Below are 19,364 nucleotides of genomic sequence, written 5' to 3'. Positions count from 1 at the left end.
TCTCTGCAGGCATTGTGTCAGCACTGTCTGCATGTGATGACATCAGTCTGTGTGCATCCATAAATGTAACTAACATGAACTGTCATGGAATTCTCTGCTTAGTTACTTTTCAACCTTGGTAGGTGGCTGTACTAAATGAGAATAGGGTATATGGCTGTGTACCTTTTCTTTAATGTAATGTATTTCTTCTCATTTTCCTCAGGATCCCCCTTGCTGCTGTTTGCCAACCGGCGGGATGTGAGGCTGGTGGATGTGGAGATGGGAAGGCCAGAGTCAGCAGTGGTGGTCAGTGATCTGGAGGATGCTGCTGCTGTGGACTTCCTCTACTCTGAAGGACTCATCTTCTGGACCGATGTCAGCGAGGAGGCCATCAAGCAAACCTACTACAATCAGTCCACCGGCTGTAAGCTTCACACTGCTACATCCAAGTTAGGGACTGTTCTTATGTTGTTGTCTTACATTTATAAGTGTGTTAAATATTTAGTTGTTTTTAAGTTTGGTGCAAATATAATCGAAAAACTATTTATTCTGCAAAACATAGAAAAACTTGAAGAAAGGTCCAACACCTATGGATACATCTAGAAAATAACAGCAGCATGTCACTATTAATGGAGGGATATTGATATTGAAGTTTAGACCTAAGTGTTCCTACTGAAATGTTGGGCTTTTGTTTTCAGCTCTGAAAGAGGCCTCGGGGACAAGGCAAACGGTTGTTGTGTCGGGTCTCGACTCCCCTGACGGACTAGCTTGTGATTGGCTGGGCCGTAAACTATACTGGACCGACTCGGAGACCAATCGCATTGAGGTAGCCAACCTGGATGGCACCTCTCGCAAGGTGCTATTCTGGTTGGACCTGGACCAGCCCAGGGCCATCGCCCTGAACCCAGCCCACCGGTGAGTCTCTGGCCTGGCCTCTCTCTCTCCCCTGACTGGGACGTTGGTGATGTATCCACAGCAGCAGCCCCTTCCATCCATGTGTATTTATGGTTCATATATGCATCTGTTGGTTGAGTGAGATGGTGGAAAACCTGCCTTTCAGCTGGGTCTGTTTCCTGTTGTATTGTTGCTTAGATCCTCTGGAGTTGACTGCTCTTCTCTCATAGGGCACTGTTTCTAATTATATGTTGGGGACTAAGGATGTGTATCCATTGTTAGCATTATTGAGTCAGTATAATTTCACTCTAGTCAGTGGAAAGTACTGCAGGAATACCTTTTTATTTCATGGATTTGGTGCTATTTTTGAAGAGGTTTGAAGTTTTTTTTCACAAAACCATACATGAAGAACCTGAGTTTTGCAATTTATTAACATGGGATTATAAAACGAAACAAAGGTTAAAAGGGTGAAGAGTGTAAAACGATGATTTTAGATTTTCCACAAATCTACGTTTTTATTTTAATGGAGGTGCAGAAGAGGTAGATTTGGCACATGCTCACTTGGTCAAAAACAATACTTAGATTCTTTCCAGACAAGGCATTTTTTCGGTTGCATGTAACTTCTTATTTAGACCTTTTATGAAAGTACATACCGGCCGTAATGGCAGTAATGACGATAGTTGCTCTGTGAAACTCCATTATTTGGTAGGTACCGATCATACTTTGACATTATTAAGCTTGAAAGCTGGTGAAAGGCCAGTTGAATGGCTGCTTCCTGAACTTGAAGGTGAATCGCCATATTCAACGTCTCCTGTTAGACCAGATTCTGGTTCAGTGTAGACCTAGATCAGCATGTGTGTGCAACGGTATATTTTAAATCGGAAGAATATGCGAAGCATTAATATTTTAGAAGCATCAGATGACAGGATTAACTTTAATGTTCCAAGGGAAAACTTGTTTTAGACACACAGCTACATAAAGTAAGATAACATGTAATTAGCGTCCACTGGGAAACACTGACCAACACTTTGGTTCCAGCCCTGTCACAATAACTCCTCCCTGGCTTTTTCATTCATTGTCATGTCAAACAGCATTGAATTCAAAGTGCCCACGATATCCCAAGATTTGGTTGAAGTTTGTTTTATACTGTTCGATCAATCATAAAGGAGAAATCCCCAATTAAAACACTTAGAATGTACTGTATGTGTTGCCACCCTAGGGTCATGCACTACTCATAAAGCATATTTAGAACTTTTATTGTTAAAAAAACTAAAATACCTTCAAATATGTCATACCGTCAAAAATGTGAAAAATATTGTGATGATATTTTGGCCATATCGCCCAGTCCTACCAACGCCTTCTCTAGCCATTTTGTGAACCACAGCCCAGGACTGGGAAACCAGGAGGCAGCTCATACGTTGATCACAAATTCTGTATGTTTGTGTCTGGTTCGGTTATTTTAGAATCGCTTTTCAGTTCTTAGACCATTTAGATTCTGTCTATTTAACCGAACCGAGGGCCCACACCTAGATCTGTTATATTTGCTGGTGGGCTTCCCCGCCCATCCACCTCCATAGCTGTCTATGAAAAGAAATTTAGCATGCCTAATTAAGCCTGCTTTCAATGTAGTGCACTTTGAAGCGACTGCAGCTATTCTCGGCACAACATGCAGACAGCTTGGAGATCTGCAGAATTTTAAGATGTATATCAGGTGTTGTCAGAGGACCTGTAGGCACGTGAATTTGTGTGTGTTTGTGCATGCGTATGTGCGCGAGCCTCTGTGGTTTTAAAATGAGGATAAGTAGAAAAAAGGTTTAAACTTTCAAGCCCTTTGTAGAGCACCACTGATAAGACTCACTCTGTGTTTTGCTGGGTGTTTTGTCTAGTTTGTTTCCAGCTTCATTTGGCTCCAACCACAAGACTTGCCTGGTGAAAATAAAAACCTATAATTTCTTAGGACTTTTCTTTCATAGGTATCAGATGTGGTTATGTGGGTGGGTTTGTTGGGCCTGATCAGATTGGTTGTGATTTTGACACAATTACTTTCCTTCTCAGCTATATGTACTGGACAGACTGGGGGGAGGAGCCTCGCATCGAGAGGGCAGGGATGGACGGAAGCAACAGGAAGATCATCGTGGAGGTGGACATCTATTGGCCCAATGGCCTCACCATTGACCTGGACGAACAGAAACTGTACTGGGCAGACGCCAAGCTGAGCTTCATACACAGAGCCAACCTGGACGGCTCCTCACGGTTAGTTGGTCTTCTCTCTCGAGCACACATTTTCTCCCTCTCTCCCTCTCTCCATGTTTTTCTCATTATTGTTTTTTACACCCTTAGTGGAAAAACAGCCAGGGATCCCAGACTGAACTATGGCACTGGGCTCCACTTAATTTCAGAGGATGGTATGGAGGAAACCTCCAATCCAAACACATTTGAATCTGGAGGCCCCAATCCAAACATTGGCTCTGCACGTAGGCCCAGTTGTGACCCCTCCCTCCGTGTGGTTCTCTAAATTGGAAATGACCTCTCCGCCAAACTGTTGTAACCCTATCTGACTTGGCATTATGGTTGTGATTGGGGCCCTCGGAGCAAGGGTTGACTTTTCTTTATGTAATTGAGGTTTAATGGCAATATTAATAAAGAGAGGTATGGCATGTTTACCTTTTCTTGTTTAGACAATAGACCACTTTCTACAGGATGTAGAATGAGAGAGGCTGTTTTCTCAAGACCAATGCCGTTGTATTGCCCTTAGAGTTTGTGTATAAATTGCTCAGGAAACGATTTCCCAATTTGAGATTGAGGATACGAATAAAATGCACCATGGTAGAATTTTCCAATTGGCAAGAGACAGTTGAATTGCATAATTGACCTCCAGTAATGGTACTCCATTGTTGAAGTTGGTCGGAATTATCATAAGCACTTTTACAGAGAAATGTAAACTTAATCCCAGAAGTAGTTTCTGTTAGCATTTACCTATTCTCTGTGTTAAAGCGAGAGGTTTTGCTTTTCATGTGCACATTCTTGAGACGTCTGATTAATGGAGCAGTTTCCAGTATGTTTTTAATGGCTTCAAACATGCACATGTCCAACTTCCAAGTACGTCAAATGCGAAATAGCTGTGAAATCTGGATGTAATACATTTCTTCTCTCCCAACCAAGTTCTTCCCACGCTATTAACGTTTTGCGGAGAACATGCTGTCACCCTCTATCCCTCTGGAAATGGATCCCTTACCAACCAACCCTCCAAAGTTTTGATGAGGTCCTAAGCAGAATTCTGCTGTATCAGGATTCTTAACACTTGTGCAGTGACATGCCGTGCTTTGATCCTGAATGTATTTACAGTTGAAGTCGTAAGTTTACATACACCTTAGCCAAATACATTTAAACTCAGTTTTTCACAATTCCTGACATTTAATGCTAGTAAAAATTCCCTGTTTTAGGTCAGTTAGGATCACCACTTAATTTTAAGAATGTGAAATGTCAGAATAATAGTAGAATGATTTATTTCAGCTTTTATTTCTTTCATCACATTCCCAGTGGGTAAGAAGTTTACATACACTCAATTAGTATTTGGTAGCATTGCCTTTAAATTGTTTAACTTGGGTCAAACGTTTTGGGTAGCCTTCCACAAGCTTCCCACAATAAGTTGGGTGAATTTTGGCCCATTCCTCCAGACAGAGCTGGTGTAACTGAGTCAGGTTTGTAGTCCTCATTGCTCGCACACACTTTTTCAGTTCTGCCCACCAATTTGCTATGGGATTGAGGTCAGGGCTTTGTGATGGCCACTCCAATACCTTGACTTTGTTGTCCTTAAGCCATTTTGCCACAACTTTGGAGATATGCTTGGGGTCATTTTCCATTTGGAAGACCCATTTGTGACCAAGCTTTAACTTCCTGACTGATGTCTTGAGATGTTGCTTCAATATATCCACGTAATTTCCCTCCCTCATGATGCCATCTATTTTGTGAAGTGCACCAGTCCCTCCTGCAGCAAAGCACCCCCACAACATGATGTTGCAAACCGTAGTCTGGCTTTTTTATGGCGGTTTTGGAGCAGAGGCTTCTTCCTTCCTGAGCGGCCTTTCAGGTTATGTCGATATAGGACTCGTTTTACTGTGGATATAGATACTTTTGTACCTGTTTCCTCCAGCATCTTCACAAGGTCCTTTGCTGCTGTTCTGGGATTGATTTGCATTTTTTGCACCAAAGTACGTTCATCTCTAGGAGACAGAACACATCTCCTTCCTGAGCGGTATGACGGCCGCATGGTCCCATGGTGTTTATACTTGCATACTATTGTTTGTACAGATGAACGTGGTACGTTCAGGCGTTTGGAAATTGCTCCCAAGGATGAACCAGACTTGTGGAGGTCCTAGATTCTAAAGCCATGACATAATATCTGGAATTGTCCAAGCTGTTTAAAGGCACAGTCAACTTAGTGTGTGTAAACTTCTGACCCACTGGAATTGTAATACAGTGAATTATAAGTGAAATAATCTGTCTGTAAACAATTGTAGGAAAAATTACTTGTGTCATGCACAAAGTAGATGTCCTAATCGACTTGCCAAAACTATAGTTTGTTAACAAAAAATTTGTGGAGTGGTTGAAAAACGAGTTGTAATGACTCCAACCTAAGTGTATGTAAACTTACGACTTCAACTGTATGTCGTCACTGGCCTGACTGTGTTGTCTGGTGGAGCAGAGTGCTGTACTAGTGGATGGGGCTGCACTCTATGCTGTTCTGCTCTGACTTACTTCCCCACTGAATCAGGACAGCTGTACCATTAGTGCAACCATTCCCCTTCTAAAGAGTGTACCAGATGCTCCATTAAAGTCTGACAACCTGATTTGTTTTATTTCCTCCTGGAAAAGGCTTGAAGCGGCTCCTGAACGCTACGTGTTTTTAACAGATCTGCTTTAGGGTCTCACAGAGATCCCAACCAAGGGGTTCTCGGTTGTTTTTGGGTTAGTTTTGAACTGTCATGCATTAAAGATAAAAACTGTATTCTGATCTGTAAACATATGTTGAATTCACAGGGAGACTGTGGTGGAGGGCACCCTCACCCACCCGTTTGCCCTCACCCTGTCAGACGAGACTCTCTACTGGACAGACTGGCAGACCCGCTCCATCCACGCCTGCAACAAACACACTGGAGACAAGAGGAGGGAGATACTCAGTGGAATCTACTCCCCCATGGACATCCAAGTGCTGGGTTCAGATAGACAGCCAGACAGTAAGTACTGCTGGGTTCAGATAGACAGCCAGACAGTAAGTACTGCTGGGTCCAGATAGACAGCCAGACAGTAAGTACTGCTGGGTCCAGATAGACAGCCAGACAGTAAGTACTGCTGGGTTCAGATAGACAGCCAGACAGTAAGTACTGCTGGGTTCAGATAGACAGCCAGACAGTAAGTACTGCTGGGTTCAGATAGACAGCCAGACAGTAAGTACTGCTGGGTTCAGATAGACAGCCAGATAGTAAGTACTGCTGGGTTCAGATAGACAGCCAGACAGTAAGTACTGCTGGGTTCAGATAGACAGCCAGATAGTAAGTACTGCTGGGTTCAGATAGACAGCCAGATAGTAAGTACTGCTGGGTCCAGATAGACAGCCAGATAGTAAGTACTGCTGGGTCCAGATAGACAGCCAGACAGTAAGTACTGCTGGGTCCAGATAGACAGCCAGACAGTAACTGCTGCTGGGTCCAGATAGACAGTACAGACAGTAACTGTTGCTGGGTCCAGATAGACAGTAACTGCTGCTGGGTCCAGATAGACAGTAACTGCTGCTGGGTCCAGATAGACAACCCAGACAGTAACTGTTGCTGGGTCCAGATAGACAACCCAGACAGTAACTGTTGCTGGGTCCAGATAGACAACCCAGACAGTAACTGTTGCTGGGTCCAGATAGACAACCCAGACAGTAACTGTTGCTGGGTCCAGATAGACAACCCAGACAGTAACTGTTGCTGGGTCCAGATAGACAACCCAGACAGTAACTGTTGCTGGGTCCAGATAGACAGTAACTGTTGCTGGGTCCAGATAGACAGTAACTGCTGCTGGGTCCAGATAGACAGTAACTGCTGCTGGGTCCAGATAGACAACCCAGACAGTAACTGTTGCTGGGTCCAGATAGACAACCCAGACAGTAACTGTTGCTGGGTCCAGATAGACAACCCAGACAGTAACTGTTGCTGGGTCCAGATAGACAGCCCAGACAGTAACTGTTGCTGGGTCCAGATAGACAACCCAGACAGTAACTGTTGCTGGGTCCAGATAGACAGTAACTGCTGCTGGGTCCAGATAGACAACCCAGACAGTAACTGTTGCTGGGTCCAGATAGACAGTAACTGCTGCTGGGTCCAGATAGACAACCCAGACAGTAACTGTTGCTGGGTCCAGATAGACAGTAACTGTTGCTGGGTCCAGATAGACAGCCCAGACAGTAACTAATGCTGAGTACAGATAGAGAGCCAGTTATTAACTAATGCTGGGTCCAGCTAGACAGCCACACAGTAACTACTGCTGGGTCCAGCTAGACAGCCAGAAAGTAACTAGTGTTGTTTCCAGACAGACAGCCACACTGTAACTCATGCTTGGTCCAGACAGCCAGACAGTAACTAGTGCTGGGTCCAGATAGACAGCCAGCCAGACAGTAACTAATGCTGGGTCCAGATAGACAGCCAGCCAGACTTTAACTAATGCTGGGTCCAGATAGACAGCCAGACAGACAGTAACTAATGCTGGGTCCAGATAGATAGACAGCCAGACAGACAGTAACTAGTGCTGGGTCCAGATAGACAGCCAGCCAGACTTTAACTAATGCTGGGTCCAGATAGACAGCCAGACAGACAGTAACTAATGCTGGGTCCAGATAGATAGACAGCCAGCCACATAGTAACTAGTGCTGGGTCCAGATAGACAGCCAGCCAGACTTTAACTAATGCTGGGTCCAGATAGACAGCCAGACAGACAGTAACTAATGCTGGGTCCAGATAGACAGCCACACAGCAACTAATGCTGGGTCCAGATATAGAGCCATACTATAACTAGTGCTGGGTCCAGATAGACAGCCAGACAGACAGTAACTAATGCTGGGTCCAGATAGACAGCCACACAGCAACTAATGCTGGGTCCAGATATAGAGCCATACTATAACTAGTGCTGGGTCCAGATAGACAGCCAGACAGACGGTAACTAGTGCTGGGTCCAGATAGACAGCCACATAGCAACTAATGCTGGGTCCAGATACAGAGCCATACTATAACTAATGCTGGGTCCAGATAGACAGCCACACAGCAACTAATGCTGGGTCCAGATATAGAGCCATACTATAACTAATGCTGGGTCCAGATAGACAGTCACACAGTTACTAATGCTGGGTCCAGATATAGAGCCATACTATAACTAATGCTGGGTCCAGATAGACAGTCACACAGTTACTAATGCTGGGTCCAGATATAGAGCCAGACTATAACTAATGCTGGGTCCAGATAGACAGTCACACAGTTACTAATGCTGGGTCCAGATATAGAGCCATACTATAACTAATGCTGGGTCCAGATATACAGTCACACAGTTACTAATGCTGGGTCCAGATATACAGCCAGACTATAACTAATGCTGGGTCCAGATATACAGCCAGACGGTGACTAATGCTGGGTCCAGATATACAGCCAGACTATAACTAATGCTGGGTCCAGATATACAGCCAGACGGTGACTAATGCTGGGTCCAGATATACAGCCAGACTGTGACTAATGCTGGGTCCAGATATACAGCCAGACTGTGACTAATGCTGGATCCAGATATACAGCCAGACTGTGACTAATGCTGGGTCCAGATATACAGCCAGACTGTGACTAATGCTGGGTCCAGATAGACAGCCAGACTGTGACTAATGCTGGGTCCAGATAGACAGCCAGACTGTGACTAATGCTGGGTCCAGATAGACAGCCAGGCGGTGACTAATGCTGGGTCCAGATAGACATCCAGACTGTGACTAATGCTGGGTCCAGATAGACAGCCAGACTGTGACTAATGCTGGGTCCAGATATACAGCCAGACTGTGACTAATGCTGGGTCCAGATATACAGCCAGACTGTGACTAATGCTGGGTCCAGATATACAGCCAGACGGTGACTAATGCTGGGTCCAGATAGACATCCAGACTGTGACTAATGCTGGGTCCAGATATAGAGCCAGACTATAACTAATGCTGGGTCCAGATATACAGCCAGACTGTGACTAATGTTGGGTCCAGATATACAGCCAGACAGTAACTAATGTTGGGTCCAGATATACAGCCAGACGGTGACTAATGTTGGGTCCAGACAGACAAACAGCCAGACAGTAACTTATGCTTGGTCCAGATAGACAGCTAGACAGACAGTAACTAATGCTGGGTCCAGATAGACAGCAAGACAGTAACTTGTGCTGGGTCTAGACAGCCAGCCAGACAGTAACAAGTGCTGGGTCCAGATAGATAGATAGACAGCCAGCCAGACAGTAACTAGTGCTGGGTCCAGATAGACAGCCAGCCAGACAGTAACTAGTGCTGGGTCCAGATAGACAGCCAGCCAGACAGTAACTAGTGCTGGGTCCAGATAGACAGCCAGCCAGACTTTAACTAATGATGTGTCCTATTAGACAGCCTACATGAATGTATGTGTGTTCATGTATGATCATCTTGTTTGGATTAAGCAAATAATGTTTAATAAGCCCATGTTGGCGCGGGCATTGTAAAGATGCATGACACAACAATAAAATCAATCAGACAACCAGACAGTATGTAGTGCCTTTTCAGTTCAATCTGTGCAACATGTTAATGTTAAGTACACATGAATGTCCCCCCAGTACTCTTAGTGTTCTTATGCACAACACAACAGATTGTCTTTGTTTTGTAAGGATATTTTTTAGACTGACCTGATGGACAGTTTGTGTCCATACACAGTAAAATTGGGTCATGGTGTACAATTAATCTGTCAAGAAATGAACATTTTCAAATGTCTGACATTCCTGGCTGGACAAATAAATGTCTGTGCTGTGCAGAAACAGAGACGTTCCAGCACGCTATGATTCCCATCTCCGTGGCATGTGTGTATGCGTGCGTGCGTGGGTGTGTGTTGAGACTGGGAGTGACGAACTGATTACTTTGGCAGTGTGTAAACATTGGTGCGCCAGTCATTGTGTGTGTTTGTTTGGGGAGTGAATGATAAAGAACTCCACCATTATGGTGGTTTGCTTCTCTCCAGGAGTTTGGGGAGGGCAGGGGATGTAGAGAAAGAAGGGTTAGATTTTTTGAGTAAATTACATGGAAATTGAGGAGGTAGCCTAGTGGTTAGAGCGTTGGGCCAGTAACCAAAAGGTTGCTGGATCGAATCCCCGAGCTGACAAGGTAAAATTCTGTCATTCTGCTCCTGAACAAGGCAGTTAACCTGCTATTCCCTGGTAGGTTGTCATTGTGATTAAGAATTTGTTCTTAACTGACTTGCCTAGTTAAATAAACATTTAAAAAAAATTATAAACATTGGCCAATAAATCATCACCTTACCTGTATATCAAGCCTCCATTAATCAAATCCAAAAATGTATTGGCTTTTTTTAGACTGTGTGACAGGAGTTTGAGTAGTTTGTCTTTTGACTGTGGCCTTGTAATCAGCCAGTAGTGCTGTGTGGAGGGGAGAGGGTTGGTGTTTGCTGCTCTGCTGTGCTAGCCGCTGGGCTCTGTAGCTCTGTAGTGCCATGCTGAGAGTAGACAAGGAAAATCACACCACATGATATCAAACTTTATGGCACAGCTATTGTCCAAGCAGTGATTTTATTGTGGAGGGAAATATCAATGTTGGTCTTGTTTGAAAATGTTTTTCTTTGGTTTTATTTTTAGTCTTCCCAAGTTTTCCATCAATTGTTATGTTGTGAAAATGGTTCTCTGAATATACACCAATGCATATGACTAGAACAGTCACTCCAGGATTATGCGATTCTGTGATAGAATTGTTTTTGTTAAATCATAAATTTCCTGCATATTATGTGTGAGGTTGCAAATTTGACCAATCACTGCAATATTTCCGCATAAAACATTCAAATCATTGCAATATTATCGCCTAAAACTGACACATCACCGCAGTACAAAAAAAGAGGGCTTGCAATTTTAACCAATCGCAAATGTTTCAATCAAGCTACACATCATCAAACTTTCCCTAGTCAGTGGATTTTTGTGAGAATTTGGACAAAATCATTTGAAAATGTCAAAATTGATGCAGCAAAGTCAATAACTTTTCCTGAAAATATCACCAAAAAATCCAAACAAAATTCTGGAGGGACTGATGGGTGTTTGCAGTGTGGATTTCAGTCTTAGTCAGTGAAACTGAAAGGACCCCATCTGTGTTATCTCTTCTGACATTGCTCATTGCGCCCACAGTCCATACCCCATGCAGCGACAGCAATGGAGGCTGCTCCCACTTGTGCCTGCTGTCGCCCATGCAACCCTTTTACAGCTGTGCATGCCCCACTGGAGTCAAGCTCAAGGAGGATGGGAAGACCTGTCGCCCAGGTAAGAGACTAGCCACTGTGACCATCTAGACCATCAGCTGGTGTGGGTTACTAGCTACTCAGTCATTTATAGGGACACTATGCATCCCAAATGGCACCCTATTCCCTATACAGTGCACTACTTTCGAACAGAGTTCTATGGTCCCTGAATGGTCAAAAGTAGTGCATTATATAGGGAATAAGGTGCCATTTGAGACTCGGTCCATACAATGCCCCCTCAGTGATAACTCCCTTTGCTTATGCTACTGTACATGTGTTGTGGTTTCAGACATTCCCATCTGGTGTATGGGACATTATTGACATTCCTGAGGTAATTTTAGTTTTGGACTGTCTTGAATTAGGCCTATTGAACTTCAAGAGCTGCTCTTAATAATTATGTTATCGTGTCAAATTTCATTTTGTCCCATTTTCTTTAACTAGATTAGGAAATAAGACAAAGCTCTACTTTTAATTTCATAACTATGTAATTAAGCATAACATTTTGTGGCTAATTTTTTTTTATACAGTCGTTCAATTGAGATATTTGTCTTGGGTGCATTGGCATCCTGTTCCTCGTCAAAACATTAGCATGCCTAACCAGAGAGCCATGACAGAGACCTAATCTCTGACAGATGGCAAGCTTCTGAATGCACAATTTACCCTGCCGTTTGCTCTTAATTTCTATTTCCACATACAGACAGCTACATTTAGGCTAGAAGCATAGCACTCCACCCCTCCTCTCTGCACATTCCCTACTTTCCAGAGTTTACCAAAGACCACATATGAGACTGACTGAGATTCAGAAAGGTTGGACCTCTTTTTAAGCATTGTTATGTTTCTGCTGCTGTCATTCCCCTTGCTCTGCTACTCCAATCTCATTGCCTTGCTTCTGGGCAGAGAGACATTACATAGGTAGCCAGGCCTAATCAGGTCACTGCTCCGTTTGTGTGTGTAGTGGTTACGGCCCGGGCTCATGAAACCTGTTTATTTGACTTGCCCCAGGGTGTGTTTAACAATCCCTCTGCTATGGTCTCGCTCTCTCTCTGGAGGGTCTGATCTCTTAACCCCTCCTGCCCATGACTAAAGGCGCCCGCATGTTTCCCATCCGAAACAGTTCGTTCATACACTGTATATACAAAAGTATGTGGACACCCCTTCAAAATTTGTGGATTCTGCTATATCAGCCAACCCGTTGCTGACGGTGTATAAAATCGTGCACAGCCATGCAATCTCCATAGACAAACATTGGCAGTAGAATGGCCTCACTGAAGAGCTCAGTGCCTTTCAACGTGGCACTGTTATAGGATGCCAGCTTTTCAACAAGTCAGTTGGTTAAATTTCTGCCCTGCTAGATCTGCCCCGGTAAACTGTAAGTGCTGTTATTGTGAAGTGGAAACGTCTAGGAGCAGGAATGGCTCAGCCACGAAGTGGTAGGCCACACAAGCTCACAGAATGGGACCGCCGAGTGCTGAAGCGCGTAGCGTCTGTCCTCGGTTGCCACACTCACGACCGAGTTACAAACTGCCTCTGGAAGCAACGTTAGCACAATAACTGTTCGTCGGGAGCTTCATGAAATTGGTTTCCATGGCCGAGCAGCTGCACACAAGCCTAAGATCATTATGCGCAATACCAAGCGTCAGTTGGAGTGGTGTAAAGCCATTGGACTCTGGATCAGTGGAAACGCGTTCTCTGGAATGATGAATCATGCTTCACCATCTGGCAGTCTGACGGACAAGTCTGGGTTTGGCGGATGCCAGGAGAACGCTACCTGCCCGAATGCATAGTGCCAACTGTAAAGTTTGGTGGAGGAGGAATAATGGTCTTGGGTTTTTCTTTCATGGTTCAGGCTAAACCCCTTAGTTCCAGTGAAGGGAAATCTTAAATGCAACAGCATACAATGACTTTCTAGACAATTCTGTGCTTCCAACTTTGTAGCAACAGTTTGGGGAAGGCCCTTTCCTGTTTCAGCATGATAATGCCCTCTTGCACAAAGAGAGGTCCATACAGAAATTATTAGTTGAGATCGGTGTGGAAGAACTTGATTGGCCTGCACAGAGCCCTGACCTCAACCCCATCAAACACCTTTAGGATGAAATGGAATGCCGACAACGAGCCAGGCCTCATCGCCCAACATCAGTGCCCGACCTCACTAATGCTTTTGTGGCTCAATGAAAGTAAGTCCACGCAGCAATGTTCCAACATATAGTAGAAAGCCTTCCCAGAAGAGTGGAGCAAAACGGGAAAACGACAATGCCCATGATTTTAGAATGAGATGTTCGACAAGCAGGTGTCCGCTTACTTTAGGTCTTGTAGTGTATATTATGACTCCATTTTGTGAGGTTTTTGGCCTCACAGCTGTTTGTGCGCACACAAAAAAATTGAGGCAAGCCCAAGGCTACACCCCTTTACAGTAGTGTTTTTTTGTCATTCAACGATAGATCAAATCAAATTGTATTAGTCACATGCGCCGAATGCAACAGGTGTAGTAGACCTTACAGTGAAATGCTTACTTACGAGCCCCTAACCAACAATGCAGTTAAAAAAAATATGGATAAGAATAAGAAATAAAAGTAACAAGTAATTAAAGAGCAGCAATAAAATAACAATAGCGAGACTATATACAGGGGGCACCGGCTAGTTGAGGTAATATGTACAGTTGAAGTCGGAAGTTTACATACACCTTAGCCAAATACATTTAAACTCAGATTTTCCACAATTAATGACATTTAATCCTAGTAAAAATGCAATGTCTTAGGTCAGTTAGGATCACCACTTTATTTTAAGAATGTGAAATGTCAGAATAATAGTAGAGTGATTTATTTCAGCTTTTATTTCTTTCATCACATTCCCAGTGGGTAAGAAGTTTACGTACACTCAATTAGTATTTGGTAGGATTGCCTTTTAAATTGTTTAACTTGGGTCAAACGTTTCGGGTAGCCTTCCACAAGCTTCCCACAATAAGTTGGGTGAATTTTGGCCCATTCCTCCTGACAGAGCTGGTGTAACTGAGCTAGGTTTTTAGGCCTCCTTGCTCGCACATGCTTTTTCAGTTCTGCTCACAAATTTTCTATAGGACTGAGGTCAGGGCTTTGTGATGGCCACTCCAATACCTTGACTTTGTTGTCCTTAAGCCATTTTGCCCGAACTTTGGAAGTATGCTTGGGGTCATTGTCCATTTGGAAGACCCATTTGCGACCAAGCTTTAACTTCCTGACTGATGTCTTGAGATGTTGCTTCAGTATATCCACATAATTTCCCTCCCTCATGATGCCATCTATTTTGTGAAGTGCACCAGTCCCTCCTGCAGCAAAGCACCCCCACAACATGATGCTGCCACCCCCGTGCTTCACGTTTGGGATGGTGTTGTTCGGGTTGCAAGCCTCCCTCTTTTTCCTCCAAACATAAAGATGGTCATTATGGCCAAACAGTTCTATTTTTGTTTCATCAGACCAGAGGACATTTCTCCAAAAAGTACGATCTTTGTCCCCATGTGCAGTTGCAAACCATAGTCTGGCTTTTTTAATGGCGGTTTTGGAGCAGTGGCTTCTTCCTTGCTGAGCGGCCTTTCAGGTTATGTCGATATAGGACTCGTTTTACTGTGGATATAGATACTTTTGTACCCGTTTCCTCCAGCATCTTCACAGGGTCCTTTGCTCTTTGCTGTTGTTCTGGGATTGATTTGCATTTTTTGCACCAAAGTACGTTCATCTCTAGGAGACAGAACGCGTCTTCTTCCTGACCGGTATGACAGCTGCGTGGTCCCATGGTGTTTATACTTGCATACTATTGTATGTACAGATGAATGTGGTACCTTCAGGCGTTTAGAAATTGCTCCAAAGGATGAACCAGACTTGTGGAGGTCTACAATTGTTTTTCGGAGGTCTTGGCTGATTTATTTAGATTTTCCATGATGTCAAGCAAAGAGGCACTGAGTTTGAAGGTAGGCCTTGAAATACATCCACAGGTACACCTCCAATTGACTCAAATTATGTCAATTAGCCTATCAGAAGCTTCTAAAGCCATGACGTAATTTTCTGGAATTTTCCAAGCTGTTTAAAGGCACAGTAAACTTAGTGTATGTAAACTTATAACCCACTGGAATTGTGATACAGTGAATTATAAGTGAAATAATCTGTCTGTAAACAATTGTTGGAAAAATTACTTGTGTCAAGCACAAAGTAGATGTCCTAACTGACTTGCCAAAACTATAGTTTGTTAACAAGAAATTTGTGGAGTGGTTGATAAACGAGTTTTAATGACTCCAACCTAAGTGTATGTAAACTTCCGACTTCAACTGTACGTACCGTCACTGTGGGGACAACTTCATCGATGCACTTATTGATGAAGCCAATGACTGATGTGGTGTACTCCTCAATGCCATCGGAGGAATCCCGGAACATATTCCAGTCTGTGCTAGCAAAACAGTCCTGTAGCTTAGCATCTGCTTCAGCAGACCACTTTTTTATTGATCTAGTCACTGGTGCTTCCTGCTTAATTTTTTTTCTTGTCAGCAGGAATCAGGAAGATAGAATTATGGTCAGATTTGCCAAATGGGAGGGAGAGCTTTGTGTGTGGAGTAAAGGTGGTCCGGAGTTTTCTTCCCCTCTGGTTGCACATTTAACATGCTGATTAGAAATTTGGTAAAATGGATTTAAGTTTCCCTGCATTAAAGTCCCCGGCTACTAGGATTGCCGCCTCTGGGTGGGCATTTTCTTGTTTGCTTATGGTGAAATACAGCTCATTCAATGCTGTCTTAGTGCCAGCCTCAGTCTGTGGTCGTGAGATCTTGTTTTAATGTACATTTTTCACTTGAGAAATACTGTACCGAACATCTTAGTTAGATGTAAAACTGCACGACTAAGATGTCCTCGGCAAAAGAGATTAGTTCTGACAATTTTGAGGAAGTGTATACTGGCTACGACATCTCAAGATGGACAAACACTACTTTTTCCGCTTATTTCTCGTTTTTCAAGCAATGGGTGTATGCGAGCACACTAGTTCGAATCGAACCGAACCAACTAAACCGAAGCATGCAGATGCCTTAAGGAGAGACCCAACCCACAACCCTCCTCGTGTGTGTATAAAGGTGATAGGGGAAAAAACTGAGTTGTTGCGGATTTCTTGGTCAACCCTTGTTTATGGAGTGACAGCCCTGATTGGAGGCTGTTTTACCTGGGATACTTGTCAGGTATGCGTAAGTGGCTGCAAGGAAGTCAGGCGCAGGAGAGCAGGTATTTGGTAGCACACGGAGGAGCCTTTTATTCAGGCGAACCACAAGCACACGGCACAATGAACACGAAATACAAAACGGGTATACATAACCCAGCGCAACCAGACTAATGTGCGCATACATCAAAACAGAATAAACAATACCACACAAAGACATGGGGGAAACAGAGGGTTAAATACACAACACATAATGAGGGACAATGAGAACCAGGTGTGTGGAAAAACGAGACAAACAAATGAAAAATGAAAAATGGATCGGCGATGGCTAGAAGGCTGGTGACGTCAACCGCCCGAACAAGGAGAGGCATCGACTTCAGCCGAAGTCGTGACAATACTGCCCTGTTTTTTTCCCCCGCTTATCTTTAACTCTGCATTTTTTTTAAGGACCCGGAAGTAAGCATTTCACTGTTTGTCTACACTTGTTGTTTACAGCGCATGTGACCAAATAAAATTGTATTTTATTTGTTGGGACGAACCAGTTAAACGTCAAGCCAAGGTAGTCCTAATTCTGAAACCCAGGTTCAGGCCATCATAGTCCTGGTTCCCATCCCTCTCTACAGGGGACAGAAAACACTATTGTCTGTGTGCACCAGTCCTGTTAACGACAGCCCATTCATTACCCCAAAAGGACTCTCCTCTCCCAGACCAGGGATGCAGCGGAGCCTCTCTATTTGAATTTATAACTCTTCCAAATTGAGGCGGTGTATTCCCAGGCCAGGAAACAATGAGTCTTATTCTTCTAGCCTTCATTCCAGAGGCGCAAGTAAAACATAGAGAGGGCCTGTGTGTGTGTGTGTGTGTGTGTGTGTGTGTGTGTGTGTGTGTGTGTGTGTGTGTGTGTGTGTGTGTGTGTGTGTGTGTGTGTGTGTGTGTGTGTGTGTGTGTGTGTGTGTGTGTGTGTGTGTGTGTGTGTGTGTGTGTGTGTGTGTGTGTGTTAGGGTAGCGGAGGGTTAGTTATCCCGGTCTGATAGAACATATATGTATTCAGTGACTACAGGATTAAACAGACCTCCAGCAGTGTTGACAGCTAAACAGAATGTAAGACAATACCACATTGTATCAGCTCTGATTAGGAGGAAAGCAGTGGGGTTGTGTGTGTGGGGCTGTGTAAAGTTTAAAAAGAGCAAGCATACATGCTCCTCATTTGTTTAACTTGGGTGGCTAAATGGAAGGCATTTGTTGTGGATTTAGGGGAAGTCTTGTCACTTTGTCAAATGTGAAGCAGACCGAGGAGCGAATTTAAATCAAAGACGTGGCGTTGTTCTCTTCTTGGTGGAAAACGAAGGGCTGTTTTTTCACTGTCATTACTGATTTGTGTCACCCCTGATGGATGACCCTTCTGATTGGGTGTCAGTAGTCTGCAGCTGGTTTTAAGGGTACTGGAGCGTAAATGGCTAAAACAGAAGATTAGGCAAGGAGAAGTTGGACCTAATTGCCTCTGCAGAGTGTGGCCCCAGTGACCAAATGCAGCTGCTATTTTAGCTATTCTACGATTCCCCTCAGGAAAACATCTTTATACGCTTTTAGATAAAGGCTAAACTTAAAGGCATTTGAAATGGATATTTAGATCTGGTCTTTTGGCTTTGTTTCAAAATCTTGTCTAACGCCTCTTCACACCTTTTTTTTAATGAAAAAGTGCTAACATTTCTCATTTTCATAAGCTAAACAAATAAAATCAAGATTTTAAAGTTACACTATAAATCGCCCTCTGAAATGTTATCTTTACTAAAACATATTAATTTATGCTTGTCAGGTATGGCTATGTAGGACCTCAGATAAATCCCCAATAAGCTGTTATTTCACGTGCCAGTTGAATGTCATGCTCTCTCCCCACTCATTCCCAATTATGTCCACTTCTCTACCCTAGGTGCGGAGCAGGTTCTACTGCTGGCCAGGCGGACTGACCTGAGGAGGATTTCTCTGGACCTCCCAGATTTCACCGACATCGTTCTGCAGGTGGACGACATCCGCCATGCCATCGCCATCGACTATGACCCTGTGGATGGATATGTGTACTGGACAGACGACGAGGTTAAAGCCATCCGCCGCTCCCGCATTGACGGCACCGAGGCCCAGACCCTGGTCACCACGGAGATCAACCACCCAGATGGCATTGCGGTGGATTGGGTGGCCCGGAATCTTTACTGGACGGATACGGGTACTGACCGTATTGAGGTTACAAGGCTGAACGGAACCTCGCGCCGCATTCTGATCTCAGAGAACCTGGATGAACCAAGGGCCATTGTGCTGGACCCTGTCAATGGGTACGTGTGTCCATTTTAGATTTGTGGCTTTTTTCTTACTTCATCACAGTAATCAATTTAACTAATTTCAGCAAAACATTTGAATTAATGTATTTGAATTCACTAACTTTTTTACAGCATTCCTTTTGATTTCAACAAAACCTTCCATACATCTTTGCCCATTGAAGAAGTGATCAGAAAAGTGACTTTGGACCTGAATGCCAAAACATTCAGGAGATTAAGGTGCTCAAAGTTGACCCACCATACCATGAGACAACCATGTCTGCTTTACTGGAAAAGTTTAACGGTTGAGTTTGATATCATTTAAAAGCTTACAAACGGTGTCAAACTAATTCATTATTTATTGAAAAAAGTTTTCAATAAAAATGTAATTAAGTATTCAGACCCTTTACGCCGTACTTTGTTGAAGCACCTTTGGCAGGGGTTACGGCCTCGAGTCTTCTTGGGTATGACGCTACAAGCT

The 19,364-nt window shown here is 43.8% G+C and overlaps 1 protein-coding gene across 3 annotated transcripts in view; it reads left to right on the top strand.

The window, feature by feature from the left end:
- Positions 1 to 19,364, top strand: part of LOC120053809 (low-density lipoprotein receptor-related protein 5-like) — a 79,259-nt gene that overhangs the window by 10,777 nt on the left and 49,118 nt on the right. For 2 of the 3 annotated variants that reach the window (XM_039001069.1, XM_039001070.1), the window contains exons 2-7: positions 203 to 403; positions 678 to 894; positions 2,929 to 3,126; positions 5,914 to 6,110; positions 11,299 to 11,430; positions 18,505 to 18,901. In XM_039001069.1, the coding sequence (XP_038856997.1) occupies positions 203 to 403; positions 678 to 894; positions 2,929 to 3,126; positions 5,914 to 6,110; positions 11,299 to 11,430; positions 18,505 to 18,901 (1,342 nt within the window). Of the gene's footprint in view, positions 1 to 202; positions 404 to 677; positions 895 to 2,928; positions 3,127 to 5,913; positions 6,111 to 6,207; positions 6,391 to 11,298; positions 11,431 to 18,504; positions 18,902 to 19,364 lie in introns of those variants that run through there. The other variant, XM_039001071.1, reaches the window with a different exon arrangement.

This window comes from Salvelinus namaycush, chromosome 9, assembly GCF_016432855.1.
Source record: "Salvelinus namaycush isolate Seneca chromosome 9, SaNama_1.0, whole genome shotgun sequence".
In the NCBI taxonomy this organism is placed as follows: Eukaryota; Metazoa; Chordata; class Actinopteri; order Salmoniformes; family Salmonidae; genus Salvelinus; species Salvelinus namaycush.
The sequence above is the reverse complement of the archived record's forward strand: the minus strand, read 5'-3'. Positions and strand labels throughout refer to the sequence as shown.